This window comes from Rhipicephalus sanguineus, chromosome 1 (genome assembly GCF_013339695.2).
Source record: "Rhipicephalus sanguineus isolate Rsan-2018 chromosome 1, BIME_Rsan_1.4, whole genome shotgun sequence".
NCBI lineage: Eukaryota > Metazoa > Arthropoda > Arachnida > Ixodida > Ixodidae > Rhipicephalus > Rhipicephalus sanguineus.
In genome coordinates this window covers 103,738,614-103,765,420 of record NC_051176.1, presented here as the reverse complement: position 1 = coordinate 103,765,420, position 26,807 = coordinate 103,738,614, and the positions used below count along the sequence as shown (strand labels likewise).

General features: G+C 47.6%; 1 protein-coding gene across 5 annotated transcripts in view; it reads left to right on the top strand.

Annotated features, from left to right (window-relative positions):
• The window catches only part of LOC119378124 (potassium channel subfamily T member 1), a 613,885-nt gene extending 587,961 nt beyond the window's left edge, over positions 1-25,924 (top strand). For 4 of the 5 annotated variants that reach the window (XM_049415516.1, XM_049415514.1, XM_049415519.1 and 1 more), the window contains exons 25-28: positions 2,764-2,881; positions 3,438-3,522; positions 14,982-15,207; positions 17,940-25,924. In XM_049415516.1, the coding sequence (XP_049271473.1) occupies positions 2,764-2,881; positions 3,438-3,522; positions 14,982-15,207; positions 17,940-18,008 (498 nt within the window). In that variant the 3' untranslated portion in view covers positions 18,009-25,924. The remainder of the gene's footprint in view (positions 1-2,763; positions 2,882-3,437; positions 3,523-14,981; positions 15,208-17,939) is intronic. The other variant, XM_049415515.1, reaches the window with a different exon arrangement.
• The last annotated feature ends 883 nt before the right edge of the window (positions 25,925-26,807 follow it).

Below are 26,807 nucleotides of genomic sequence, written 5' to 3'. Positions count from 1 at the left end.
TTATGATGCAGGTAAAGAATATATGTTCGTTTTTTTTCTTCTTATCAGTTCTTGTGGCCTTTCCTCATGGAAGCGCATGCGCAGGCTCTGCCTTTATATTTGCACATGCAGCCGGACGATGTAATAGACGTACTAATTGCGAAAAGCGCCTGTCCTGTGTTTATGTTTTCGTCGTCTTTGTCGGTTTTACGTCAAATTTTCAATGAATCGAACCTAACTGCGCCTAGCTATCGTTGCTTTTGAAGGTTTATGAAAGGGCCCCGCCACGGTGGTCTAGTGGTTATGGCACTCGACTACTGACCCGAAGGTCGCGGGTTCGAATCCCGGCTGCGCCGGCTGCATTTTCGATGGGGGTGAAAATGTTTGAGGCCCGTGTACTTAGATTTAGGTGCACGTTAAAGAACCCCAGGTGGTCGAAATTCCCGGAGCCCTCCACTACGCCGTCTCTCATAATCATATTGTGGTTTTGGGACGTTAAACCCCAGATATTATTATTAGTTTTATGAAAGGTGTATCGTATATGCGTGGCATCGTACTTGTTACGCTCTGTTAGAGCTGGTAATCATTGGCCAAGTGTTAATTAATGGCGTTGAATCAACTGGTTGCCCCTTTCACGTTATGAAATGTGCAAGGAACGATATTAAGTTGTAAGTCGAACAGTTACGTCGGCATGTCCCAAAAATGAGATGCTTTCTAGGTTTTATGAGGTATGTCACATTGCAATTGCGCGCCGCTCACGGCAACAACATATGCCCATTCACGGTACCATATGGAGGCGTGTCAATATACCAATACACTAAAAATTTGTTCTAAAAGATCTTCCATTGATCTTGTGCTTCTTTAGAAAAAAAGCCAGGGGTAACGAGGTAGAGAAGGTTGAGAAAGCCACTGAGTAAGTAAATTCGCAGCAGATAACTTATGTAACGCGAGTGAATACCGCTTCACAAGCACTTACTATATACCTGTACCCTCAACGCAACAAATGATATCCGAATCTACAATCGCTCCACCTGAAACGAAGTGACGTTGCGTGGGGTTAACAGTTGTTTGCGTTCCACTGTATTCTGGCAGCGCACGTCACATCTTCAAAGTATGTGGCTGCATAATGGTGGCGCAGTGCATACCTACAGGTGGGCTTAGCCTGGTGATCGATGCTGAAAATCGCTGAGCGTAAGTGTAATTCGCAACGCTACAGGGCAACATTACCACAGCTCTTAAAACATGTAAGGGACAAATCAAGCTGAATAAACACTCACAAGTATATGCTGTTCTTGTGCAAGCAATCTGTTCACTGCATTTCTATTTGGCACCTGACGTCTGATGCATGAACAGCGCGCGCATGTTGTACTTAATACTGTTGACGCATCATTGCTTCTTTTTTTTCGATGTTCACACAGCGTTCAAAGCCGGTTATCATCAATGAATCTTGCAGTAGACTCTTTTCTATGTGTGCACGCCCTGTTAACACATGAATGATGCATGTCTCGTGCACCTATGTCTGTCCAGATTTCGAATTGTGTGCCCTTTTCAGTCACACTCCTGATGTGCCTTTCATAAGTGTTCACTTCTTTACGCCGCTTAATGAATTTCGTGATACAATAGCAACGCACCTCTCTGGAGTGTTCTACTGTGCATGAAACGGGGGGAAACGTTTGTCAGGATTACTTGTGTGAGAGTGAGAGAGAAAAAGGGAAGGGAAAGACTGGGGGCTTCATCGGAAGAAGGACAACTAGTTTGCTCTCCTGCGCTGGGTGAGGAAATAAGGGAAGACAGAAATGTGGGAATGGAATGTCCATTGGATGAATAATCTACGGTTTCCCTGGTGCAGCCTTCAACAGTATGTAGTAAAGGGCAGAAATTTAGCTCCACTCGCAGTCGAGAGAGCAGTGCGAGCGTCCCGCCGCCGGCGTGGAAAGAACTCCGACATCACCGAAAACTTATTGGTGAACACCAGAAATAAATTAGAAGCACACCTTCCGGCACGTGCTCTCGACTACGTGTTGTGCCCGATGCAATGTATCAGTGTACCTGCACCGGTTTCTAACTGCTTAATAATGATGGTCGCTTATGTTGAAAAGAATGTCGCTAGCGTGCTTCACAACTCATTCCTGTGCATTTCATCACCGCACTTCTTGCCAGCCCAGTTGAAAATTATGTTCTGTCTTAACAGCGGAACTGTTCTAGGGCTGGACCTGACGACAGATGAGCGTCCGCATGTCTCGCCCCGTTTCCTAGATACACCCACACATATGCGTAACTGCCGCGGTCGCGGACGAAGCGGTATTTCTAGGTGGTGTTGGCCGAAGAGGTGCATCGGAGAGGCTGTAACTAATGCGAGGTCGCGCTGGGCGCGAGGAGCAGAGGAGCGGTTGAGACGAGGTGACCGGCTATGGGTGTAAGAGCGGGGATTTATGTGCGTCGCGCCCTATCCGAAGATGGGCAAGAGCAGCAAGAGTTCTCGTGCACCCGAGGAAGAAGCCGCTCGTCGCGGGCGCCAGCGAGAGTTCGCACGAGAGCGCTCCATCGTTTCGACAGCTCTCACTGCGTGGAACTGGCTCTATACTTTCTGAACACTCGTCTGAATAAGAATGCTTTGGACTGAACAAACTGGCAATATTGGTGCGCAGCATACTCCTACGTGAAAATGCTTGTTACTGTTGACAAGTCCAGATAATTGTTTGAGCTAAATTATTTAGTCCAGCTGGGCCTTGGACGTAAGCGCTTTCCCTCTCTAATGGAATATCTCTTTATTCGACGACATAGGTCTCTCTGGACCTCCTAGACGACAAGGCCACATTCAACGAGAACATCGAGCGCCAGGAGATCGGCACTTTGGTGCGCACGCGTATGCAGGATCTGGGCCTGCCCGTTCAGGATTATGGTGCGTGCACTACTTTCGTTCGTTGATGGTGTTTTTATTTCAAACGTGCAGCCTAGTTCAGGGAAGCCTATTGCAGAATCTATGCAAGTACGTCATTGCCTAATAATACACACGTATGTAATGGAGGAGCCGTAATTTCCTACATCTTTTTTTTAAGTTTTTCACTCTCACTGCGCGTAACCTTTGACTCGCACAAACGGCGCCCAAGCTATGACATGGATCGGTCATTGTACACGATGGATAAGAGGTGGATAGTATCTAACAGGAAAACAACTTGATAGTATCTAACGGGAAAAGAACTTATAAAATGTTGCGCCATGATTGATCTGCCGTTTTAACCGCTGTCAAAATTGAAAACTTGGAGCAGCATGCTTTCTCGCTGCTGTATTTCACTTGTCGAAATATTTCACATGCCTTAAAATGATAATACTGAAGAAAACACCATCAACCAAAAAAAGAGCACTTTTCAATGCTTGCGAAGTGCACTCGGTTCCGTAAAAGCATGTCTGCCTCTGCGTAACCCGGCCTAATGATTGTGTAAACTTATTGTTTTCAGATGAGGTATCGGATAAGCGGCACAGTTTGTCGTACGTGATAATAAACCCAAACTGTGACCTACCACTCGAAGAAGGTGACATCATGTAAGTAATAGCTGTTGTCCGACTTACACACGACCGATATTTATGCCCTGATATAGTGATCTGCACATTAGGGGTGTGCGAATATCACATTTCTCGAATACGAATTGATTACGAATATCCGCCTTCGAATATCGAATCGAATATCGAATATGAAAGGAAAAATGCCTCCACAGTAACAATATTTTATTTAACATGTAGCTATTTGAAAAAAAAAAAACATTAACAGCCTGACTGGCAACATAACATACACTGCTATCTCCAGAACACAATGTCCAGGCTAGCACAATGCACATCACAACACAAACAAATATCACGGCACAATGAAAGTAATGACTAGATGTTATCATGAAGAAATATTAGTTGCTCTACATCATCAGGTAGCAGGCGCTCCCTTCTAACAGAGACAACGCCCCCCCCCCCCCCCCCCACCCCCCCGGGTTTGGACTCCCCAGTCTCCAGATCTTAACATCATTGAGAACGTCTGGGGACTTTTGAAAAGCGCGCTGGCGGGCCAGTCCCTGCATGGACTCTCGGCGGGCGACCTCTGGGTTGTCATTAAGGAGGAGTGGAAGAAGCTGAGAAGGGACACGTCCCTAACGGCCGCTCTTTATCAATCCCTACCAGCTAGAATGGCAGCTGTTATGGCCGCAAATGGTGACGCCACTAGGTATTAACAATTGTCATAATGTGTTTTTACTTTTTATGAGGGGGTCAAAAGCAAGACGACGTTTTTCCAGTTTCAATAAACTCATTGAATTTTTTTTCATGTTTCATGCTCACGTCATTTATGTTAGTGATAATTATCGATCGAGATCTTTACAACCATGACACAGCCTTTTCTCCTTCTGTTTGCTATGCAGCCCCATTTCGCGTTCTCAACACAAACCCGGCGGAAGTCATTATGCATGACTTTAAAGCATCAAGCGCAGACTTGCCAGTACATTTTGTAACGACAGGTGACACGTTCTCAGCCAAGTGGTATTCTACTCAGAAAAATGTTTTCGACAGCATTCGATGCGAGATTTGAAAACCGGAAACCAGCAACGAAAATTTACCTGACTGGACCGCTGTCGCTTAAATCTAAATCGGCCGAAGTGTAACGCGCGAAAGCCAAGCGACAGAGCTTCCGCGTTTCGATTGCGCCCGCGTGCCAAACGCAGTTTACAAGCAGCAGACGACACGCCGCTGGCCCGGCCTCTTGTGTAATCGCCTTGAAGGGGGAGGGGGTTGCAATCTTGCAGCTGGTTGCATATTACCCGTGAGTGGTTGTTTTATTCGCCACTAGATGACGCGGAAAGATACCGTGGTTGCTACTCGCGCACGCCTGAAGGCGCTGCAAGCAGCCGCCGGAGCTCGCGGGCCACGCGATCGCGTGTTCCCTTTCATAAAAATTGACAGTGTACATGGGGCAAAGCTTTGCCAGACTGGGGTATCTGAAGGTGCCTACAGTCCGCCACCAGTCACATGGGCCACTGTCTTTCTTCAGAAGTGGTCCCGCATAGCGAACGAGTTGTAGTGCGGCACGTTACGGCCGCATAATATCGAAAATGTACGGTTACATGATCGCCAACAGCGCTGCGCGTCGGAGATGCACCAGCAATAAATCATACGTATTGGGGCGCTCGTCGCAGGCAGATATCGCGCCTCCGTGTACTTACGATGTTTATCGCTCTTCTCAGCAACGTTTTTAGCGATACGAACGCAGCAGAAATGTGGAAGACGAGTTATTTTATCCGTGATAATCGAATCGCATATTCGAATTTTTCGAATATTCGAAGTTATCGAATATTCGAAACTTTTCGAATACACGATTTTCGAATCGAATACGAATATTTCGAATGTAATATTCGACGAATATTCGAAACTTTCGAATATTCGCACACCCCTGCTGCACATGCGTCTGGCTAAAAAAGCTGCCAGGACATAAGAGCTGTACGCGTCTGCAATTAAGACATTTCCTCTATTCCAAGAAATATTGTGCAAAAGCTTTTGTCGCCGGGCATGAAAGATTAGCCGAAATCCTCCCTTTGTTGCATAGACCGCTCACATAAGTCGAAGAAAACTGTTATGTTAAGAAGTAATTTTCTTATGAAGGGAAAAATTGGCATCCACCTGATTGTAGCACAAAGCCACAAGGAAATATAATATACGGATTTCTCAGAAAATAAGGCTTCATAGTTGACGAAAAATTCGTCCTGGTTCGCGGATCGAACTGGGACCAACGCCTCTCCGGGACGGTCGGTCTATCAACTGAGCTAATCAGGAGGCTAGTATACCATTAGCACGAGGGCGAAGTAATCGAAAATTCGAAGCACCCGTTTGGTGGACGCCAATTTTTTCGAACGATTTTCAAGTATTTACTTTCAAGTACCCCCACCATAATGGCTGTAAATATTGGCTTATCCAGAGCAATCCAGAGCGTGCACGCATGCATCGCTCAAGTGGCCAGACTTTCCAGCTAAAGCATAATCATTCACACCCAGATTTCTCTCAGATAGTCAGATATTCAATCGCCAACAGTACTTCATATTAAATCAACAACTGCGTCATTCTCTTCGTATTAAAGGGGCCCTGCGACACTTTTCCAAGTAACCATCGAATGGCCTTATTAAAGTAGTTTATTGCCTCACGAATCGACCGCAGCAATTTTTTTTATATAATCCGTCAAGTACGAATAGAATTACAGAGATTTGTCACACGCTGTAATTGCTTTCTCTCTTCTCTCGCCCCGACGACCGCGCTGGAAGCTAAGCAGGGAGGGATGGCACGGGGGAAAGAAGTTACGTCACGCGGGCCTCATGACCTTGAGCACTTTTTCTTCTTTTTTTCCTTCGAACGCGCGGCTTACGTTTAGTGTCATCGCGAGCGAGCGAGCGGGCAAGTGGCGGCCTCCCGTGGCGGCCGCGGTAACTATGCAGCTCACGAAGCCCAAATCAGCCAATGGCTGTGAATTTGGGTATATGGCATCATTTGTCGAGGGTAGAGGGGAACGATTTCTTGCTGACTTTGAGAATTACTTGTAACTTCCAGGCCGCGTGCTGCGCTATAATGTTTGGCTCGCGTGTTCTCAGGAGCCTCGACTAGAGCACTGCACGGGCCGATTTTTCCGGCCCGGGCCCGGCCCGGCCCGAAAACGCCATGCTCCGGCCCGCCCGAGCCCGGCCCGGTGTTCCTAAATGTGGCCCGTACCCGGCCCGGGCCCGAAAGGTTTGGGCCCGGCCCGGCCCGGCCCGTTTCAGCTAGTTATGCCTTGAGCATAAAGGAGGCACTGTCCAACCTTCGGTTATTGTGAAGATACCTACTGTGGCAGGGCGCCTCGCCTACTGTAACACGCACGCGCCGCGTAGTGTAAACGACGGACAGCCCAGCGCGCCCTCCCGGTGCGCGGATCGGTTTACACCCCGAGAGCAGGCGCGTCCGGGCGCCTCTGAAATAAACGCTTTTTGTTACCAGCTAGCCGTGTGGAGAGTCGCTTTCTGTCGTGCTCCTCGAGAACACGACATGGTGTCAGAAGTGGGATCCTTCTGCCGTCTCTTCTAGCCTCTGCTCTCGTCGTCCTCAACGGTCTCCAACGACCACGATGACGGACTCGGCTACGGCAGCTACGAACGCCGCGACAGGCTTCTCTTTAAAGCCTCCTCAGCCATTTACGTTTGATCAAGCCTCCGAGTGGCCTGCATGGATCCTCGAGTTCGACGACTACCGCTTTGCATCGGGTCTCGTCCACCAAGAGCGTGAAATGCAGGTGCGAACTCTGCTCTACGTAATGGGTCGCCAAGCGAGACAAATTTTCAACACGTTCTCGCTCTCCACGGAAGACAGCAAGAACTTTGACCTTGTCAAGGCGAAGTTTGACTCGCACTTCGTCCAAACGAGAAACGTTGTGTACGAGTCAGCGTGCTTCAATCGGCGGGAACAAGAGCCCTCCGAGACCGTCGACCAATACGTCACCGCCCTATACAACATGGCAGACAGGTGCGACTACGGTGACTTGCGGGATCACCTCATCCGCGACCGCTTCGTACTGGGACTCCGCGACAAGAAGATCTGCGAAGCCCTACAGATGGACGCTAACCTCACACTCGCCATGGTGCTCGCTAAGGCACGCCAAAAGGAGTCCGTGCACAAGCAGCAGCAGCAGCTCCTTCAGGCCTCCGGGGAGCCGTCCTCTTTAAAGTCAGGGTACACCGGTCTCGACGCCGTCTCCCACAAGCATCGCGGCAAAGGCAAGAACCTACCGCGACCGCATAACAAAGCCACGAAATCAAATAGTCAATCGTGCGGCTACTGCGGTGGAGCGCCTCATTCTCGTTCTCTGTGCCCAGCAAAGAGTGAGAAGTGCTCAAAGTGCAACACAAGGGGACATTTCGCTCGTGTTTGCAGAAAAGTTCCGTCGTCAAGAGACATCTCAACGCTCGAGCAAGGAACCTCAGCGATGTTTCTCGGGGCGGTAAACCAACCAGCCGACGCTCAGCACGACTCAAGGCTGGTCGAAGTCGACCTGAACGGCTATCCACTGATCGCAAAGATCGACACCGGTGCCCAAGTTTCTGTTGTCCCGGCTATGTTTGCTGGAATTTCTGAACATCTCCAGCCAGCAAGCGAAACCCTCTCAGGACCGAGCGGCAGGGCACTTCAGGTCGTCGGAAAATTCGATGCAACGATCACGTGGAGGTCGCGAAGGTCGAACCAAGTCATCTACGTTGTGCAGCAGCTGAAGCATCCACTCCTTGGATTACCTGCCATCGAAAGCTTAATTGGGACTCGTCAAGTTTCTGTGCGCCACGGAACGCGTTGAGGAACGATATCCCGAACTTTTCAACGGTCTGGGTCTGCTGCCGGGTGCGTACACAATTCGCCTCAATCCCGCGGCTGTGCCGTATTCTGTGACCGTGGCAAGGCGCATTCCTGTGCCCCTACGGAAAGCAGTCGAGCAGGAGATCATCAGCATGCAACAACAAGGAGTGATCCGCCCTGTAGAAGGCCCTACGGACTGGTGCGCCGGAATTGTTCCGGTAGTGAAACCCTCAGGAGGAGTCCGAATATGCGTGGACTTCACCCGCCTCAACTCTTCAGTCCTCAGGGAAAGATTTCCCCTCCCGTCAGTTGAACAGACGCTCGCTTTATTAGGTGAGGCAACCGTTTTCTCAAGACTAGATGCAAATTCAGGCTTTCACCAAATCCCTCTTTCCCCGGCATGCCAAGATCTGACAACATTCATTACGCCAGTTGGACGCTTTTGTTTCACGAGACTTCCATTCGGCATAACGTCAGCACCGGAGTATTTCCAAAAACGCATGTCCGAAATCCTGAGTGGACTAACAGGAGTCGTCAATCTCATGGACGACATTCTCGTCTTTGGCCGCGATCAAGCCGAGCACGACGGAAACCTTGACACGACTCTCAAGAAGCTTGCTTCCTCTGGAATCACCCTCAACCGCTCTAAATGCGCTTTCAGCGTGAAGGAGGTGACCTTCCTAGGCTGTGTCATCAGTAGTCAAGGCATACGTCCCGACCCTAAAAAAGTCGAGGCTATCAAGTGTCTCCCGCCGCCTACAGACGTCGCCGGAGTCCGCCGGATCTTAGGGATGGTGAACCATCTGGCAAGGTTCCTGCCAAATTTGGCCGAAAGGACAGCCGCTCTCCGCGTTCTCCTCAAGAAAACGTCGGAGTGGACATGGGGCCCCGCTCAGGAAAAAGACTTCCAAAACATCAAGGACCTCATCTGTTCGGACCAGTGCTTGGCAAAGTACCATCCGGAGTATCCTACTACACTCTCAGCAGACGCATCAGCCTACGGATTGGGCGCAGTACTGCTACAAGTGCAACCGGATGGGAACAACCGCCCAGTCGCATTCGCCTCAAGGTCCCTAACGCCCGCAGAAACGCGGTATGCTCAGATAGAAAAGGAAGCCTTGGCTCTAACCTGGGGAGCCGAACGGTTCGAAGAATACCTGCGTGGTCTCACGGCAACCTTTCAAACAGATCATCAACCTTTGATCACCCTCCTGGGAAAAGAGTCTCTCGATCTGCTGCCACCACGAATTCAACGCTTCCGCATGCGCCTCATGCGCTTCAGCTACGTCATGCAGTACGTCCCAGGAAAAAGTATTGCTACTGCTGACACTCTCTCGAGAGCACCAACTGCAAGCAGTTCGACAGCGGGAACTCTCACTTGTGATGAAGTGAGCGCCTACGTAGAGGGTGCACTCATGGGTCTGCAAACTTCCGCCTTCGATCCAGTGAAGAAAGCTCAAAAAGAAGACGAGGTCTGCCAGCGTCTTCTGTGCTTTTGCCTCAACGGATGGCCGGAAAAACGCAGCGTCCCAGCCCCCCTCTCTCCGTTTTGGCAGTACCGAACAAGTCTGTCCGAAAACGATGGCTATCTGCTGTACGGAACACGCCTAGTGATTCCTCATTCTCTGAGAAGCGAAATTCTCACTCGCCTACATGAGGGGCACCAAGGCATCGGACGCTGCAGAGAAAGGGCAAAGCAGTCTGTGTGGTGGCCAGGAATCTCATCAGAACTCCAGCGAATGGTTTCTAACTGTGAAACTTGTGCTATAAACCGACCGCAAAGAGCCGAGCCGCTTCTGCCGACAGTTACACCAGAGCTTCCGTGGCAGATGGTGGGGATCGACTTATTCCAACTTCGGGGACAGAACTACCTGATATGTGTGGACTATCGCTCACGGTACCCCGAGATTGCACTCCTTGCTTCCACCTCCGCAGACGCCGTCATTAACCACCTCAAAAGCATTTTTGCTCGTCATGGCATCCCTGTGACAGTGGTATCCGACAACGGCCCGCAGTTCTCGAGCTCGGCATTCGCAGAATTCGCTAAAGCATACGGCTTCAACCACACCACGAGCAGCCCTGTTCATCCGCAGGCCAACGGGGAAGCGGAACGCGCCATTCAAACAGTGAAACATCTGCTCGAGAAAGCAGACGATCCGTACCTCGCCCTACTGGCCTACAGAGACACGCCGGGGCCGACAGGCTTCAGCCCGGCTAAATTGCTCATGGGACGCCAGCTACGCTCTCGAGTTCCTGCATTTCCTGCTCTCCTCGTTCCCGGAAACGTCGACAACAAACAAGTGACGAAAAGGGACCTCGAAGCAAAACAACGCCAGAGGCGAAACTTCAACCGTCGTCATGCGGCTAAGGACCTACCAGCTCTCTCTCCAAACACCCGTGTCTGGGTGCGAGACCTCAAATGCGAGGGGGAGATAACTCAACAAGCAGACACTCCCCGCTCCTACTGGGTCAAAACAGAGCGCGGACACGTGCGTCGCAACAGAAAGATGCTCGTCCCATTGCCGGCCTCACAGAAGAAAGCGCAACCGCTTCCCTCCTCATTATTCTCCGACACTGACGACGAAGATTTCGAGCCGTCGACAGTCGCGGGACCGCTAGCTGCCCTCTACAATGGAGCTTCGTCCCAGCGAGGTGACCCGCTGCGAACCGACAGCAATAATTCACTGCCCAAGCCAGTCAACGATGCTGCAGCAGAGACATCGAGGGTTCCAGCAACAACCACCCGTTCCGGCCGCAGAGTGTTTGTGCCTGAACGCTACGGTTTAGTCACTTAAGAGAGGGAGATGTGGCAGGGCGCCTCGCCTACTGTAACACGCACGCGCCGCGTAGTGTAAACGACGGACAGCCCAGCGCGCCCTCCCGGTGCGCGGATCGGTTTACACCCCGAGAGCAGGCGCGTCCGGGCGCCTCTGAAATAAACGCTTTTTGTTACCAGCAAGCCGTGTGGAGAGTCGCTTTCTTTCGTGCTCCTCGAGAACACGACACCTACCGCACACAAGATATTTTCTAGAGATTGTTTTAGGAACTTCTTTCAGTGTCACAACTTTCACCGGTACTGTGTATACTTTCGGTGAATTACGCGCGTAACACTCTTGCGAAATGATTGCAGGGCAATATAAAATATAATTGGAGTCATAGCCAGGGTGTCGGAACGGAATGAAAACCAAAAACGAAAAAAAAAACGATATTTTTGACCGGAACGAAAACGTAACCGAAACGTTATTTATTATTTCGTTCCGGAGTGAAACCGAAATTTTTAAAATCGTTTTTCGGTTCACGAGAAAACTTGGCAATCCGGAACAACTGAGGTCATGCAACGTGAGCAATTATGCACATCTCAGAGTACAGTATTAGCGCGTACCTCAGGCAGGAATTACAAAGCAAAGATATGTTGAAATTGTGCGAAAAACTAAAACAGTGGCAATCAGAGATGTTTATATTAACGCAAGTGAACTTTTGCACGCCTATCACGCAGGCCAGCGTGGAGAGGGCATGGTCGGCACCGAAGTTTGTTACAGCGAAATCTGTTATGAGATCACAACAGCCGATTTTGGAGCCATTGTTGTCCACCGCCGCCAGTGTCCGTAACCGCTATAGCGTGAAATAAGAACAAAATGAAATAAGAAACAAATTTCTAGGATTGGGTGAGATTTTAACCCGTGCCCTGTTGTTGGCAGTCGAGTATTCCACCACAGTGTCTCGCTGGTGCTTGTAACTTCTCCACAAAAACACTCTATACAGGCGTCCTGTCGGCCAAGGAATCGTGTTAAGATATGTTATATAGCGTGACAGAAGAGTAAAATAGCAACCTGGCGTCACACAATGCGAATTGCTCAAGGAGTCAGTCGTTGAATGCTTTCAACCCGTTACAAAGGGCTCAGCCATAATTCTTCATCGTCATCAGCAACAGCGCAAAGTGCACATAATGCCTTACATATGTGTAGCAGGTACCACGATTCTCCGAAGAATGAGGAAAATAGCGTAGTGGGTGCTTCGCTACTACAGAAAAATTATGATTATTTATGGCATGTGTACTTGTATTAGTTTTCCCAAGAGAGTATAGAACGGGCTCTAGAAAGGCCGCTGTTCCAGCTTACGCTGTGACTGTGCTGCGTGTTCTGCGCAGGCCTGGCGAACTTTTTATCAGATCAGCGGTCTCGCACAGAGAGTGCACTCAATGACGTGCTGCTCTTGAGATCGTGATCACTCCCTTGACACCAAGCATTGAGCCCGCTAAAAAAGTCGTAATTCACTTTTGAGAAAATAAATACTATGGCTTTGAAGGGTATTAGTACTGGTTTGTGCTAATTGGTAGGACTTCGTGGTACAGTTACTTCCGCTCCTCTGAAGAACGTGTTAACCCCTGTCCCACATTCTTAATTAAGAGGAGGGCAAGTAACTATATCACAAATTCAATGTTGTTAATGGTCACCTTAACTTCAAATTTTTACATAAAATAAGAACAGTTACGAACCATTACGGAACATTTTTTTATTCGTTTCGGAACAAAAACGGAACGGAACTTTTCGCGGTGGAACGAAACTAAATCCGAAACGAAAAACATTTCGTTCCGACACCCTGGTCATAGCTGGCTCTTTCATGCACGCACGCAGTGCTAACCACGCAATCTCATTTTTGCATTTCAAAGAACAACTACAAAATATAATACCTGCATAAAGTGGAGAATAAAGAATGGCAGACAATTTTAAATTGAGTCTACATCAACTGCATACGAGCTAGGGCTGTTGAGTAAAAGTAGCAAGTCTCCTGCAAACCTCATCTATTGCACAATGAAATGGGGAAAAAAACGTGCTCTATCTGCTTCTGGGAGGAATACGCCAGGCTGGGCAGCGTTACATAAATTAAAGCTGTCGTGTTGACTCCTCGGCAGGCAACTGCACCCAACCTACACTACGTTTTAGTGTTCAAAACAACAAGGTTCTTTGTCCCACCCTTCTTCCCCGAGTCACCGCCACCGTCACTGCCACTCGGGGAAACGAGTGTCTCTATGGTCTGGCGCATCGCCACTAGTAATGGGAAAATCAACAACAGCGTTTGCCCTGGGATAAGAGTCGCTCCGCATCTTGCACTTAAAATGCACGAAAAACAGCTCCTGAGATATTAATGACTCACAAGTCGCGTTGGCCAGTCTACGGGCATGCGAGCGTAGCTGCATACTCGAAATGTTTCCCTAGATACAAACGCGCACATCTTATACACACTAATCTAGGCAGTTTACCGTTGTTTTGCCATACACGGTACCCAAGAACGTCTTTCACTCACTCTAATGGCGGAAACTTATATTAGGCGTTTCTTGAAATCCCATGTAGCATACCGATGGAGCAAAATTGTAGACGTCTTGTACAGTGCAATTTCTGTGCACGCCAATGCACTCCAGGTGGTTTAAATTACCCGGAGCCCTCAACGACGGCGTCTCATATAGCCTGGGTCGCTTTGGGAAGTTAAACCCCACAAAATAACAAACACAAAGCCACACAACGTACACACGCAATTATACCTATACGTATGAGACCCGGGCCTAATACGGGCCTGGCTCAGGCCCGAGCCCGACCCGAGCCCGAAGACCAAGGGCCCGAGCCCGGCCCGGGCCCGATCCAAGAACCCCTTACCCGGCCCGGCCCGGCCCGCGGGCCGGGCCGGACCCGGGCTTTCGGGCCGGCCCGGGCCCGTGCAGTGCTCTGGCCTCGACTACCGATCGGCAGCGTTTTCTGACCATGTTGAAAAAGTGTTGCAGGTTCCCTTTAGGTCTGAATCCCAACATTGTTTTGTTATAGTGGCACCGTCTGTAGCGACAATTACAACGAGAGAGAAACGTGCTTTCTTCGGCCTGGCATCTCTGCAGACAACGCGCATTTTTGTTTTATTCTGAAAGACATACACTGATACTAACGAGCTCATAAAACAGCCTTTTTAATCTTCATATTGCAGATTCACTGTCACACATGCTCCTGAGAATGCTGCTTGTGTATAATGCTCAAGTGGAGCGTTTGCAAAGTGTACTTTTTAATGGGCAGTACAATGATAGAAACTTGCTAATGTAGAGAACAATGGGATGTCAACATTGTTTGTATTATAGTGGTGATAAAAGCTGCATGTTATTCTTAAACGATTCTGTGTTCGATTCGATTCGTTTTTTGGAATTATCTGACTCGAGTTCGGTTTTGTGTCAAGAACTACTATTCGCACAACTCTATTGAGTTGAAAGGTCCGGAAGGCGAGAGAGGACGGAATAAATAAAAAAAAGCGAGGAGAATATGGACTTGTTTACATCTAAAATGATGTTTGTTACGTTGCATTCAAAATGAAGGCAATGTAAAAATAATGGTCGATCTGGTTAAGGTGTACATGTTTATATAGCACTTCCTAAAGCTTACACAATTATATGTACCGGAGATAAGCAAATGACTAGCGTAAAGCCTGTTGTTTCCTAGAATGACAATCAATGTGCGTAACATGCTAACACGCTTAACTAATTTTGTCTATTTGGCTTTCATAAAAGTATCTGTCGCTATAAATTGACGAACCAGGTGACAAGATGAGGGTAAACACTCAGTTCACTTCTACGGGCTTTTCGTACGCGCCCCAATTGTTCTTTGTATTTCCGGCTCCCGTGGCTGTAGCTTTCTCATCCGACCGAGCCCCATCTCGGGCAAGCGCATCTTCCTCAAGCACGGCTCAGTGCGCATCAAGACGCCGAGGCCCAGCCGCCGGGAGAACCCGTCGACTCGCGGCCGCTCTAAGCCCTCATTCCGGCTCAACCTCAGCGCATCCAAGTCGGACTCGCTGCCGGTCCAGGAGAACGGTGGCCTCAGTCCACCAAAACCACCGCAGGAGACCGCTGTCGAGGTAGTTGTACGCCTCCGAGTAGGCTTATCTTTTTTTATATATTTCTACGTACATTTACATTTGGCGGAGACAAACTTAGCAGTGTCTGTGGTTATTGGTTTTAACTTCAAATCGATGCGTTGCGGTACGTGGTTAAAGCCGGGGAAGGATCTCTGAAGATCCTGCCTGACAGTGCTTGTACCTCTTCGACTGCTGAAAGACAAGAATTGGGAGGGTTCAACGAGGCCAGAATCCTGCTTAGAACATCTTCGATTTGATGTAGTACTTCGACTATAGATTAACGATAACCCGGACCGCTGCTCCCGTAAACATGAGCCCTCCAGCGAGGAATTTCGAGGTAGATATTGAGCTCGAATGGCAGCGCGCAAACATGCGTGATTTAATTTACACGTCAGCTCCTGGCAGATTTCATCCATCTCTACGTTGACCTTCTGAAGCAGCACTGCCAATGCTTTGCGTAAACGGAGGTGCTCTACAGTCTTTCTCAGATACATTTGCCTTGACAAAACGTTTTAGTTACTAGTTACTATGTGTTTATAGTGCGCGTAGCACGTATTAATATTTCTGCGTCAGCCTTCGTCATCTGGAGTTAGCATACTATGCGTATGGCCAGGTGAGCATACCCAGCACCCATTCTGTTTATTTCTCCAAGTGAGAACATTCTTTTCAACATATTCGGCACTGGTCAACCACACGCTGTCTCACGACACCTAATGTGTGATTATTGCTAACATGTTTGAACACGCTGCCTCAGTCACGACTCCTAAAGTGTGGTTATTGCTAATATGTTTGAAAACGATATCACATCTTTCTGTTTCCTTGTTTTTGCTACATCCTGGCGAGGACGAGCGCAAGAAAGAGGGGTTCTTGGCGTGCTAACCTTTTGTTCTTAAAACGGCGCCATCGGGCTGGTTCTCATAGTGAGCTATCTTGGTTGCGTAATTCATGCCATTAAGGACGCACTCGGAAGGTCAGTATTTGTATTCAGGAAACTTCTCTAGCGTATAAATACTGCCCGCGATTGTTCGTCGCCGTGTGGATCATTTCGTTTTTTCGCCGATCGCTTCCAACATACCTCGACATCTGAAAGCCCTGAAAGGAGGAAACACCCTCAGCTCTAGGATAGCTTTTGCGGATAAGTGTCCATATCCTTCGCACGCTCACATCTTGTCCCAACTTTACTTCGGTAGAGTGAGCAGGAAGACGCAAAAACGCAACGTCAACAAAATTTTGGATTGTGTGACATATATCTTGTTTCAGATAATCTAGATGGAGCAGCCTCCGCTCTCAATTTTATGTTTTAAATACGAGTGTGTGCTTCGCGAACGACTCTCCAAAATAGTCGCTTTGGATAGTTAAACGAAAAATAACACGCCTTCATTACTGCTCACCTTAAAAGAAAGCTTATTTAAAACTTCGAGAACCAGCGCGGTTCCTCAGCATGACCTACGATAAGAGCAAAACGTCTCTCTTTTTTTATGATATGCTGTGTAGGATATGTTGGCGCTTTTATCTAGCGCAGGCTACTCCTTTTCGCAGATATTAGGATTAGTGAAAAACACAGCCATGTAAAAAAAGAAACTACGTAAAATCCAACCTATAGAGACAGCTTGCCAGTCAAGACAGCATGCAATTCACATAAGCACGACGTCCATTCACAGAGTGACACTAAAGACGACACAAAATGCAGTCCAGGTACATAACACTAGAGTTCACACAAAATTCGGTCCCAAGGACGCATATATGTTAACAAATAACGCTACACATAAAGTCCAGTCACATAGCAACACTAAAACTTGACACAAAGTGCAGGCACATGCAGGGACACACAATAAGTTTGCTTATAAAACGACACATAACGCTGTATGGTTAGGTCAAAGTATGCATAAAATTAGCGTTCGCTATGTATACGAAAAGCTTATCTCAATAATTTCCAAGAATATCACTTGTTTTCAGAAACTTGTTTTGTACCAATAGTGGCAGATTTTGTAACGCATGTGTTGGCCATGGACCTAGGATTTTCCCGAGAATCAAGGGTTTAGTGCCATTAAATCGCGTAATAACTGTTGCCTTTGTTTGTGACGTCGTGGGAATGCTAATAAACGATGCTGTATGTCCTTATCCACGTGGCTGCAAGTTCAATTTGGACTTTCTGCTAGTGAAATTGTGTGCTCAAAGTCATTTGTGGTACCTAGTCGCAGACGATAAACCTACGTCTCAAAGGCTATGTATGTATTCGATGTTAAAGGCATTTCTAATTGAAGTGTGGGATCAACAAAAAATGAGTCTCAAGATCTTGAATTTACATCAAACCAGGTCTCTCGCAACTGCGGGCTGATATCTGTCATAGTATGTGCCCTAATTCACCTTGTTTTATGTGTAGTTCCGATATCCCATTTTAGATGTGAAGCATCTTATAGCGGAGTTCAATCTGGTGGTGGTGGTGTGCGGCGTGACCACCCTTACTGCGCATGCGCAAACCTTCTCCACTTCCCCTCTCCCCTCCCCCTTTCCCTTTCTCCCCTTTCCCCCTCACCAGTCCACCTCTGAAACGCGGGCTCTACATGCCGAAACACTGCTTCGCATCGCCTCATGGTCCCCTTTAGCGGGAGATGGTGTGATTTTTTTCGTATGCGCTTGTCCGGCTTCTTCATCCGCTGCAACATTTCCAGCTTACTCTAATAAGGTTATGCATTGCTACATGTTTATCTCTCTCTCTCTCTCTTTCTCAGCAGTCGGAGTGCAGTGTCCACGTAACGGCCGCGACTCCTTCGTCGACGGGTCAAGGGACGATCGTATGACGCCAGCTGAGGTTCCCTCTGGCATGGAGGGCACGCCACAGGGTCAACTGAAGAGCTTCACCCTACGTCGCAGAACGAATACGTGGCATCCACCTGCTACGCGCGCCTCAGCTAAAGTTCAAGCTATAGGCGTGCGCGCAGATCGCTGGGTCGCATACCGCACGATTCCCTTCCGCAGGGCACGACGCGCTGTGTGCCGGCTTCCGGTCCACAGCATGCTAGTGTCGCGCATCTACGTGCGCATGGCCCATAGCCAGTAAAGCGCAAACCCCTCATTCCACGAAACACACGCGGGAAACGCAACACATGCGCCCAAAGGCATCGACGATGCGTTTTTGCACCTTTTTGAGCTTTGACAAGCGCCCTGCGGTTCCTTCGCCTGCGCTGTCCAACCTGAGCCTGGCAGCCAGAACATTACCAGCGTCGTACTGGAACCGCGCTTATCAGCCAAACTCCAAACCAATTGCATAACCGCTTTCGTCTCGTGCGCGTACGTTTTCAACAGTCCTCGCTTTGTTTTGCCGCCGGCGAATGGCGTGTTTTTGTGACGCGCTTAGCGCGGGCTTTGCCCAGAGTGCCATATCCAAGCGCCATATCCGAGCGACAAGATTACGGTGCGGCCTGCTGGAGACGTTATTTCGAGACGGGTGAGTTTCGGCGAGATTTTTCTTCGATGTCAGATTTGACTGCACTTCAATGCCACCATGGGAGGTAGGCATTTCCCGCTCTACCGTCTGACTCTTTTGCTTCAGCGCTGCGATGCATCCGGCAAGCTCGCGGTCTCTCCGCCTGCTAGCGAAATATCTATACCGTGGCATCCAGTTCGAACACCAGCCATTTCCTGGCGCTAGGCGGGATAGGCGATTCATTTAACAGAAGCGCACCTTACATAAGACCGTGGTGTAAACACGCACTTTGTGCGCTTCCTTCGCCGGTCACGTTTTGCTCCTTTGATTAGTCGCCACTTCAGCAATGTAACTTAAATGCTGTATGGAATACCTAAGTCAAAAATACACTACTTACATCAAAGGTATTTTCCTGTCTTCAGAGAGGCCGCCTGCAGTATGTTTGTTTGCGTGACGTAAGTCACTGAGACCTCCTTTTTAGCGAATGGGTCGAGGCTTACGCGAAACCTCGTGGCTTCAGTCGAAATGAGCATCGGATTGAAAACACTCCTGGCCTGTGGCACAAATCTGAGTAAAGCTTGTCTGAACGTCCCTAGAAATTGCTTCAGCGGACACTCCATTATGTACATTGTCATGGAGATTGAACAACGTACGCTGTTCTTGACCATTATTGCCACGCCTTGCCCTTTCAAGTATCATCATCAATATACATACAGTATGTGCGTAGCAGCAATGAAACATCCTGTGTTCTGGGTTGATTTGTACATGTTTCGTTGGATTGGTTTGAACTTGAGCATGGTTACAATTGCGCCTGGTCGACTCAGAGCGGTGCAGTGTTTCATGGTGACGGGCCAGATTTCGTGATATTTTGTGATGGAATGTATACGATAGCATATCTTTTATGTGTCTTTTGAACCAACAATACTCAGTATTTCGAGCAGGTACACAGACTGCAGGTGGGAATTGAGTAATATGAGAAGTGTGGGGGGGGACGGCTAAATTCATATATCACCCTTCACTGGTTGCAAGATATTTCACAGTGTGCCGTGTGGTGACGCTCTCAACATAGTAAACTGTACAGTTGCTGCGTAAGCGTCACGTGACAGAAAACATGACTCATCCCGGCAACTACGCTTAAAGCCTGCGGCGAATATGCCTGCTTATTACGATGAGATTAGCCATTTCAGATACCGACCACTTCACTTTGTGCTTATTTGTGACGTCGAACTTTTTGGATTTGTTCTCAAGCCCTATGAATTGTCGCGTTCCTCTGGTAGCGAGCAGTTGTGATCGAGACATTTACCCCCTCCGTGCTGCATGTGGGAGCCTGCCTGCATACTCAGCGCCCTGTCGGCAGTTCAGTGGGGAGAGTGCGTTGATTGTTGCTGATTATACCAGCAAATCATTTCGCGAAACGAGTGTTGTACGCGATAAAACCACGTGTGTGAGAGCTATTTCTTTCCGCCGCTATATTTGCATTGCGCGATTCAATGGCGCCTTTGTGATATGTGACTCGTGAGGAAGAAAAAAAAAACTAAAGCATGGTGATGTGATTAGCCCTTGTGTAAATATACGCGTTGTTCGATACAAATGGTAGCGAGTGTATGAAACGTTATGTTACGCACAGCCTTTGCATCTTTCGATAAAGCGTCTCTCAGCCTGCCTTGTGTATAAGTGATACACTTACTCGGTGCTTGCCGGAGCGAAACGTGTAGTGACAAGTCCCTATTTATTGTTGCATCTTGTGCTCGCGTTGTGTTTCGGCTGCTTGTTTATATACGCTGTTCGTGACATGTCATCGTAGCTGTACTAATGCTGAGAAAAGAAAAACGAAAAAAAAAATACTGTTCGGACATTCATCTTTCATGAACATTACCAGCGCGAAATGACAGGCGTTTTCTTTCTCCCCTGCGTAAACTAATGTTGCTGCGTTGTGAATGTGTGCTCTTTGCTTGACGTAAATGAAATCTTCGAGAAGGGAGGCGCGAATAAGTTTTGCTGCGTCTTACAGCTGAAGCTTATTGATTTGTTGGGGAAAAGGTTTTACAGCACTTGCGTGGCTTCTTTGCGTCAGCATAGAGGTGTGCTTACCTATTCGAAATCGAGAGCGAGTATAGAAGTGCTTTGGCAGCGTTTGAAGGAACATACGGATATACATTAACCAACTTTCGAGAAACCTCTGGCACCTACGGCTAGAGAAATGATACTTAATTGCGAGTGAAGTTTCCGAATGGTTACACTTTTTTTTTCCTCGTCACAGTAATCGCTGCCTACGTGATGTTGCTTTCGCCATGTGATTCGGCGCCGAGTTGTTGAAGTCCTTGCTGTCAAGACGAGTATGAAGCAATGTTTTCACGTTTGCGAAAATGTGGTCTCGATGATCTGCCCATTAATTCAGGCCCTGTAATTACACTTCGAAATTTAAGGTACAACGCTTTAAGCGAGAGCTTCTCATGCGCACTTCTACGTCGTACAGTAGATGGCCCCAAGTGACGTGTACCTGGTCCTGCAAATTTCGTTTCTATTCAAGCTCAGATAATTTACCCAAGAAGTCATCCTTCGAACTCAACAAAACCAACCGCAGTACCTTTGAACACGGATGGTACCTGTCTTTACACTACAGTAGCGTGAAAACAGTTTTAAAACCTTCACCTGCATTCATCGCTTTAGTCAGGAAAAGCAACAGCTTTGAGTGACTGTGGTATGTACGTATCGGCAAGCTTTCTTGTGGGATCTAGTCACTTTTTCTTCCTTGTCACCCGAAAAAGCAAGTGCCACACTTGGCGGCACGAGCTGTTACTCGATGATGTGGTGAATTATTCACTGCAGTACCCCGGAGCGTAAGTGGAGCAGTTTTAGCCTCCGAACAAAGCACCTATGGTTGTCCAATGTGCGCCGAACCTTTACACAACTGTACACACGTGACGCTTTTAAAGGACTCCTTTGTTTGATCACTTCGAAACGCGCTGACTGTCCTGCCCGCAGTTAACGCATACTTCCTTTCCCACCATTTCGATCCTTCGACTTTATCCTTCCAGTGTGAATCAGTGTTTCCATTTGCCCTTCACCTCCGCTGCGTCACGCGACTCTGCACGAAGCAGCTATCCATCCTCCCCGTGTTTTTCAGACGTGTCCCATTCTAAGACGTTCTTCAAGACTACGGTACGCATCTGTAGACGATAGTCAAAAAAAGTGAATGCGTTTACTTTTCCCGCGTGTTCATTCTAGCCCCAGGAAAAAAAAAAAAGAAAAACCTTTATTCGTCCCCTCGAGCTTCTCTCTGACACATCGCGTTTTCATACAGGCATAGTTTTTGGTATTTATGCGCACATATACGAGGCGTGTATACGCTACAGGTTAGATGTCCGAGATCTCGCGCATCTATTGTGGGCACACCTGTATACTGCCACAGATTTTTTTTTCTTTAATCCTTTATGCTCTTCAAACCCTCCTCTATCGTGACATACGTAGAACACTGTGCTGAGCCCAGTAATTAATTCCTCCAACGACATCAGCTACAGGGAAGAGGTGAGAAACATGCGAATCTTGAAAGGCGAGCGCGTGTTATAAATATTTCTTACTCTGCTACTCAGGTCTTATGAGCTGTGGTCTACAGCTATACATATGGCAGTCGGAGCTTGACTAAATAAAACAGCGGTTGCGAAGTACGTTCCTTCTTGTGAAAATGATCTCTCGCTCTCTCTAAAGCGCACGTGGGTTGCCTCTAATGATCGGTGCCCCGTTAGCGTTGTTTGCCTGTGTCCTTTCACACATGAAGCGTTCACAATAGGTTAGCACGTTATCATCTTGACTTCGACGCTTTAGCTTGCACAACCTAAGTGACACCGAATTTACGATCATGGTATTTCAGTCTTTTGCGCTCTATAATCAAGACACCCAACGCACACTCTTCAAACACGCGTTAGAAACACATCCTTCTGTGTAGTTTTTTGTGCATTTTGTTTCACGGGGCTAGGGATGATGTGATGAGATACGTTTAGTGAAGCGGGTTTTTTTTTTTGCGTACTGAATGAAGATGGTTCATGAGAACGAAATGTGATTTCACCTTCGTTTCTCCGACCTCTTGTATTGGCCGACCTAAACACAAACCGAATGTCGTAAGACGTCTGGATAATATTGTGTCATTTGGACGGAGCCTTTAACGTGGCACTGCGGACAGACAAGGTACATGGACTAGTATGGTGCTTATATTGTTTCGACTTAGCAATTTTTAACCTAGTCGGTTGTTGCTAAGTACCGTCTAGCACAAACTAACTTTGCATGCCAGGCACGAGCAAGTACAGAGCTCTAGTATGTTTAGGGCAGTGTTTGATATCAGTGAAACGCACTTCCTGCACCCGTGAAATTATTTCTACGCCCGACCACATTTTGACGAGTTTCGGTGCATCCCAATCCGCTGATGTCCTTAAATGATTCTGTTAAGTTCCACATCCCGCTGTGTGCGCTTGAATTCGCAACCGCAATTTGCATGGCGAATTAACGAAACACAAGCACGACGTGATGCTCTAATAGACTGTAGAACCACAAAGTATTCAATTTTTAGAAGCAGGCGAGGACTTCTGCCGGTCGCTTTTCTTTTTTTTTTTTTTTTTCCCTGCTAAGCGCAGCTTGCAATAGGGGCATATTCCAGCAGTTGGCCCCGTGTTCGTGACTTACAGGCCTTGAAACCATGCAGTGTAGGCGTCCAGTGATAGCGGTCCTGCGATGACATGGCTAAGATATTTCAGCGCCGCAACACTCTACCGAGATAGAGCGGGAATTTTTTTCTTTAAAAAAATTAAATAACCGTTTCAGAAGTACATTCCTGGAAGTTTTCTTCGTCCTTTCGTACATGAAGCAGTTTCTGCTTGTCCTTAAAAATTTTGCGTATTTATTATGTTGTGTGCTCGCTACCACAGCGGAACCCCTCTTCCCCGTATACTCACTGCCTGCTGCTATGTTCCCGTTAGATTAAGGCAGCAGAGCGCTCTACTGACAACTGTACATAGGGATATATTGGCACTCGAGAAGAACTTGTTCTTGGCCTAGTTGGTGAGAGATTATGAAGGCATAATTTGCCGCTAAAAAGACGCACACAGAAGAAGACAAGGACGACGACACTGGCGACACTTTCAACTAAATGTATTTGTGTCAGGACACAATATATACTGAAATGCAACGTATGCGCCTAAACCACAAACATATCTAACTGGGCAACCAATGCTCAAGAAATCTAATTTCCGAAGAGTGTAGTTGTAACGGTGGTTCGCTAATGCACACTTCACTGAACTTCTGAATGAAAAACGCTTCCAAATATTCACGAGCCATTTGTTTATTGCTTCTACCAAGAATCTCCACGTTATCAAATCGTGGTTCACACTTGCAAGCTTTGTAGTGCGCAGGCAAATGCGCGAATTAATTTTCTTTCTTTAAATTCAGATCATGTTCCCTGGTCCGAATATTAACATAGCGCCCAGTCTGTCCAACATAACACTTGCCACATGTCAGGGGGATCTTGTACACCACTCATGTCTCACATTCGGTATACACAGTACCGTGTTCCTTGCCACAGCCTTGCGTTCTTGTCCCGTGGTCAGAAGTACGGGGGCACAGCTGACCCAGCTTAACCCGGGGCTGAGGAGGCGAGTGGTACACCATACCTGCCTGCCACCTTCTTGAGGTTGTGGGTAACCTTGTGAATATATGGCACCATATTACGGTCTTCGTTTTGCTACCAACTACCACTGCTTTCTTCTTGCCTTTATTCTGCAGGAGGGTCTCCGCCACTGACGTCAATAATGTACCAGGGAAACCTGCCCTTTTGAGGCGATGCGCTTGATTATCAAAAGCAAGCCGCATCGTGTGAACGCACGATTTATTGAGGGCCGATTCCAGGCAGAACATTGCAACGTTTCGTTTTAATAACTTTGAGGTAGCCGGGTCAAAAGGCACCACCCCCTTCTTACCACATGGCGAATTAGATTTCTTGAGTGCTAGTTGCCCTGTTAGATATGTTTGTGGTTTAAGCGCATGTGTTGTATCTCAGTATGCATTCTTTGTTTCCTGCCACAAACACGTTTAATTGGAAGTGCCGCCCGTGTTGTCGTCCTCGTCTTCTTCTGTGTGCGCCTTTTTTTTGAGGCAAATTATGCCTTCTTATTGGCACTCGGTGGTTGGCTCATTGACTGTTTACTTGGTCAGCTGCGGTAGTGGCTGGATGAGAGTTGTGATATTCCAGACGGATCGAGGTTCTTCGTCATAGCCGCCAACCTTACCGGCTGTTCACACCTTACCCATGTTTTGTTTGTGTCAGAATAACCGATATCAGGACAAGTTTGTATTGATTCACCACAGGAGCGCCAACACGAGCGGACGCGAATAAAAAGGATACGATACGGCTACTTCATCCTTTCTTTTTTATTTGCGCTGCGCTGTCACTCTACAGGAATTCTTAACTCTGACCTCCAACGTTGTTCGAGTGTACATTAACTTATTATAGCTATCATTATGCGGAATAATGCTCCGGATTTCATTCAACATTCCGCGTGGTCAATAGGTACGCATTCTATGCGACCACGAAAGTGTTTGTGTCGTTGTTTGGCCATTGTAGAATCGCAGTTTCCGATTAACTCTCTGCAAGTGGGTCTGCCACACCAGCAGCATGGTACCAGTCATGCTCGTCAGCTTGCGTGTGCCTACGATGGCGACATACAAGCGAGGAGTTATTTAAAAACAAAATAGTGACTTGAAATCAACAACTTCATGGAAGCTGCCACTCGTGGTGCTTGCAGACTTTTATATCCCCTTGCAGGAGCATCGCACTTGTGCGCATGAATGAAATCAGTTCGTCCGTTGAACTATGTAGAGAGGATCAGGATCACCACGGTATCATACAATTATTTGGACCCCGAGTGTGGACAAACTATCAACGGACCAGACGTTTCGGATCGTAAATGTTCTGAGACACAATGAGTTACAAATGTGATGCGCACGCTGTTGAACGCTCGTTATCCTGAGCTCGGTGTGTGCGCGCGCGCGTGTGTCTGTGTGTGTGTGCAATACACGTAGCATGCATATATTCCTCTACGTGACAGTCTGCATGTCGACGGCAGACCCGGCGCTTTGTGCGCTGCATTTTTTCACACCAAACATGTGTCGACCTTTGCCTTGTGCTACCCAAATGACTATTTTTGGCCATCCTCCGATAGAGTGAGATTAAGAGATTATCATATCATGTACTAACTATGTATCATGTTTCCATGTGTAAAATAAAACATTTTGATACACCTACTTCCTGTTTTTAGTGCACCTTATTTAACTACAGGCTGAATGGCGTCATCCCCACAGGTTCTGCGCCTCTCCATATTCAGGTTGAAGTGATATTTAAAAAAAAGAAAGCTAAACTTACTTTCTTTATTCTTTAAAATAACTTCACCCCAACTCCTGCCTCCCTCTGTTATAGCGGCAACGTCCAGGGTGTCCCACATACTGTGCCACATGTTAATGATGGTATATGAGCGATGGGGATGATGATGTTTCTCCTGCAAGATGACTCGTACCCACACTGTGTGACTTGTCAGAAATGTAGCAGCTGAACGTGCAGTTACTGTCATGAGGTAATACATAGTGATTTTTTTTTTGAAAATGAAAAGAGAAAACTGAAGAAAAATATATATAAATATAATGTACAAACTACTGTTAGTGTGCCACACTGCTCTCAAAAGCGACAGATTAACAGTTAACCTAAACGTAAGTATTTATTATGGTTACACCGAGATTTAACACGAATCCTTTCTTTAATTCTATTTTTTTACACTGCAAGACAAATATTTATAAAACTGGTAATTAAAATCGTATGCAATTTCTTGTCTGTATAAAACCACAAACAGCATCAAAGACGTCCCAGTGGCTAACACCCAGTACCGAGGCTCCGAAAGCAAGAATGATTGCTGGTGTTAATTTTAACCCCTTTTTAGCAAGCAGAATTTCAAGAATTTTTTTAAATGCGAATGCATTTCTTAGTCGGGCTATGTGAGGCATCCGGCGTTGTCCGCGCGCCTCTCCACTCTCACTCCCTCTCTAATAGCAACAGCTGCGGGCGCGCGCGCTTATCCTCGCCCCTAGCAACCGGAGCAGGTGGTGCGGGCGGAGTAGCGGAGAGAGTGGAGAGGAG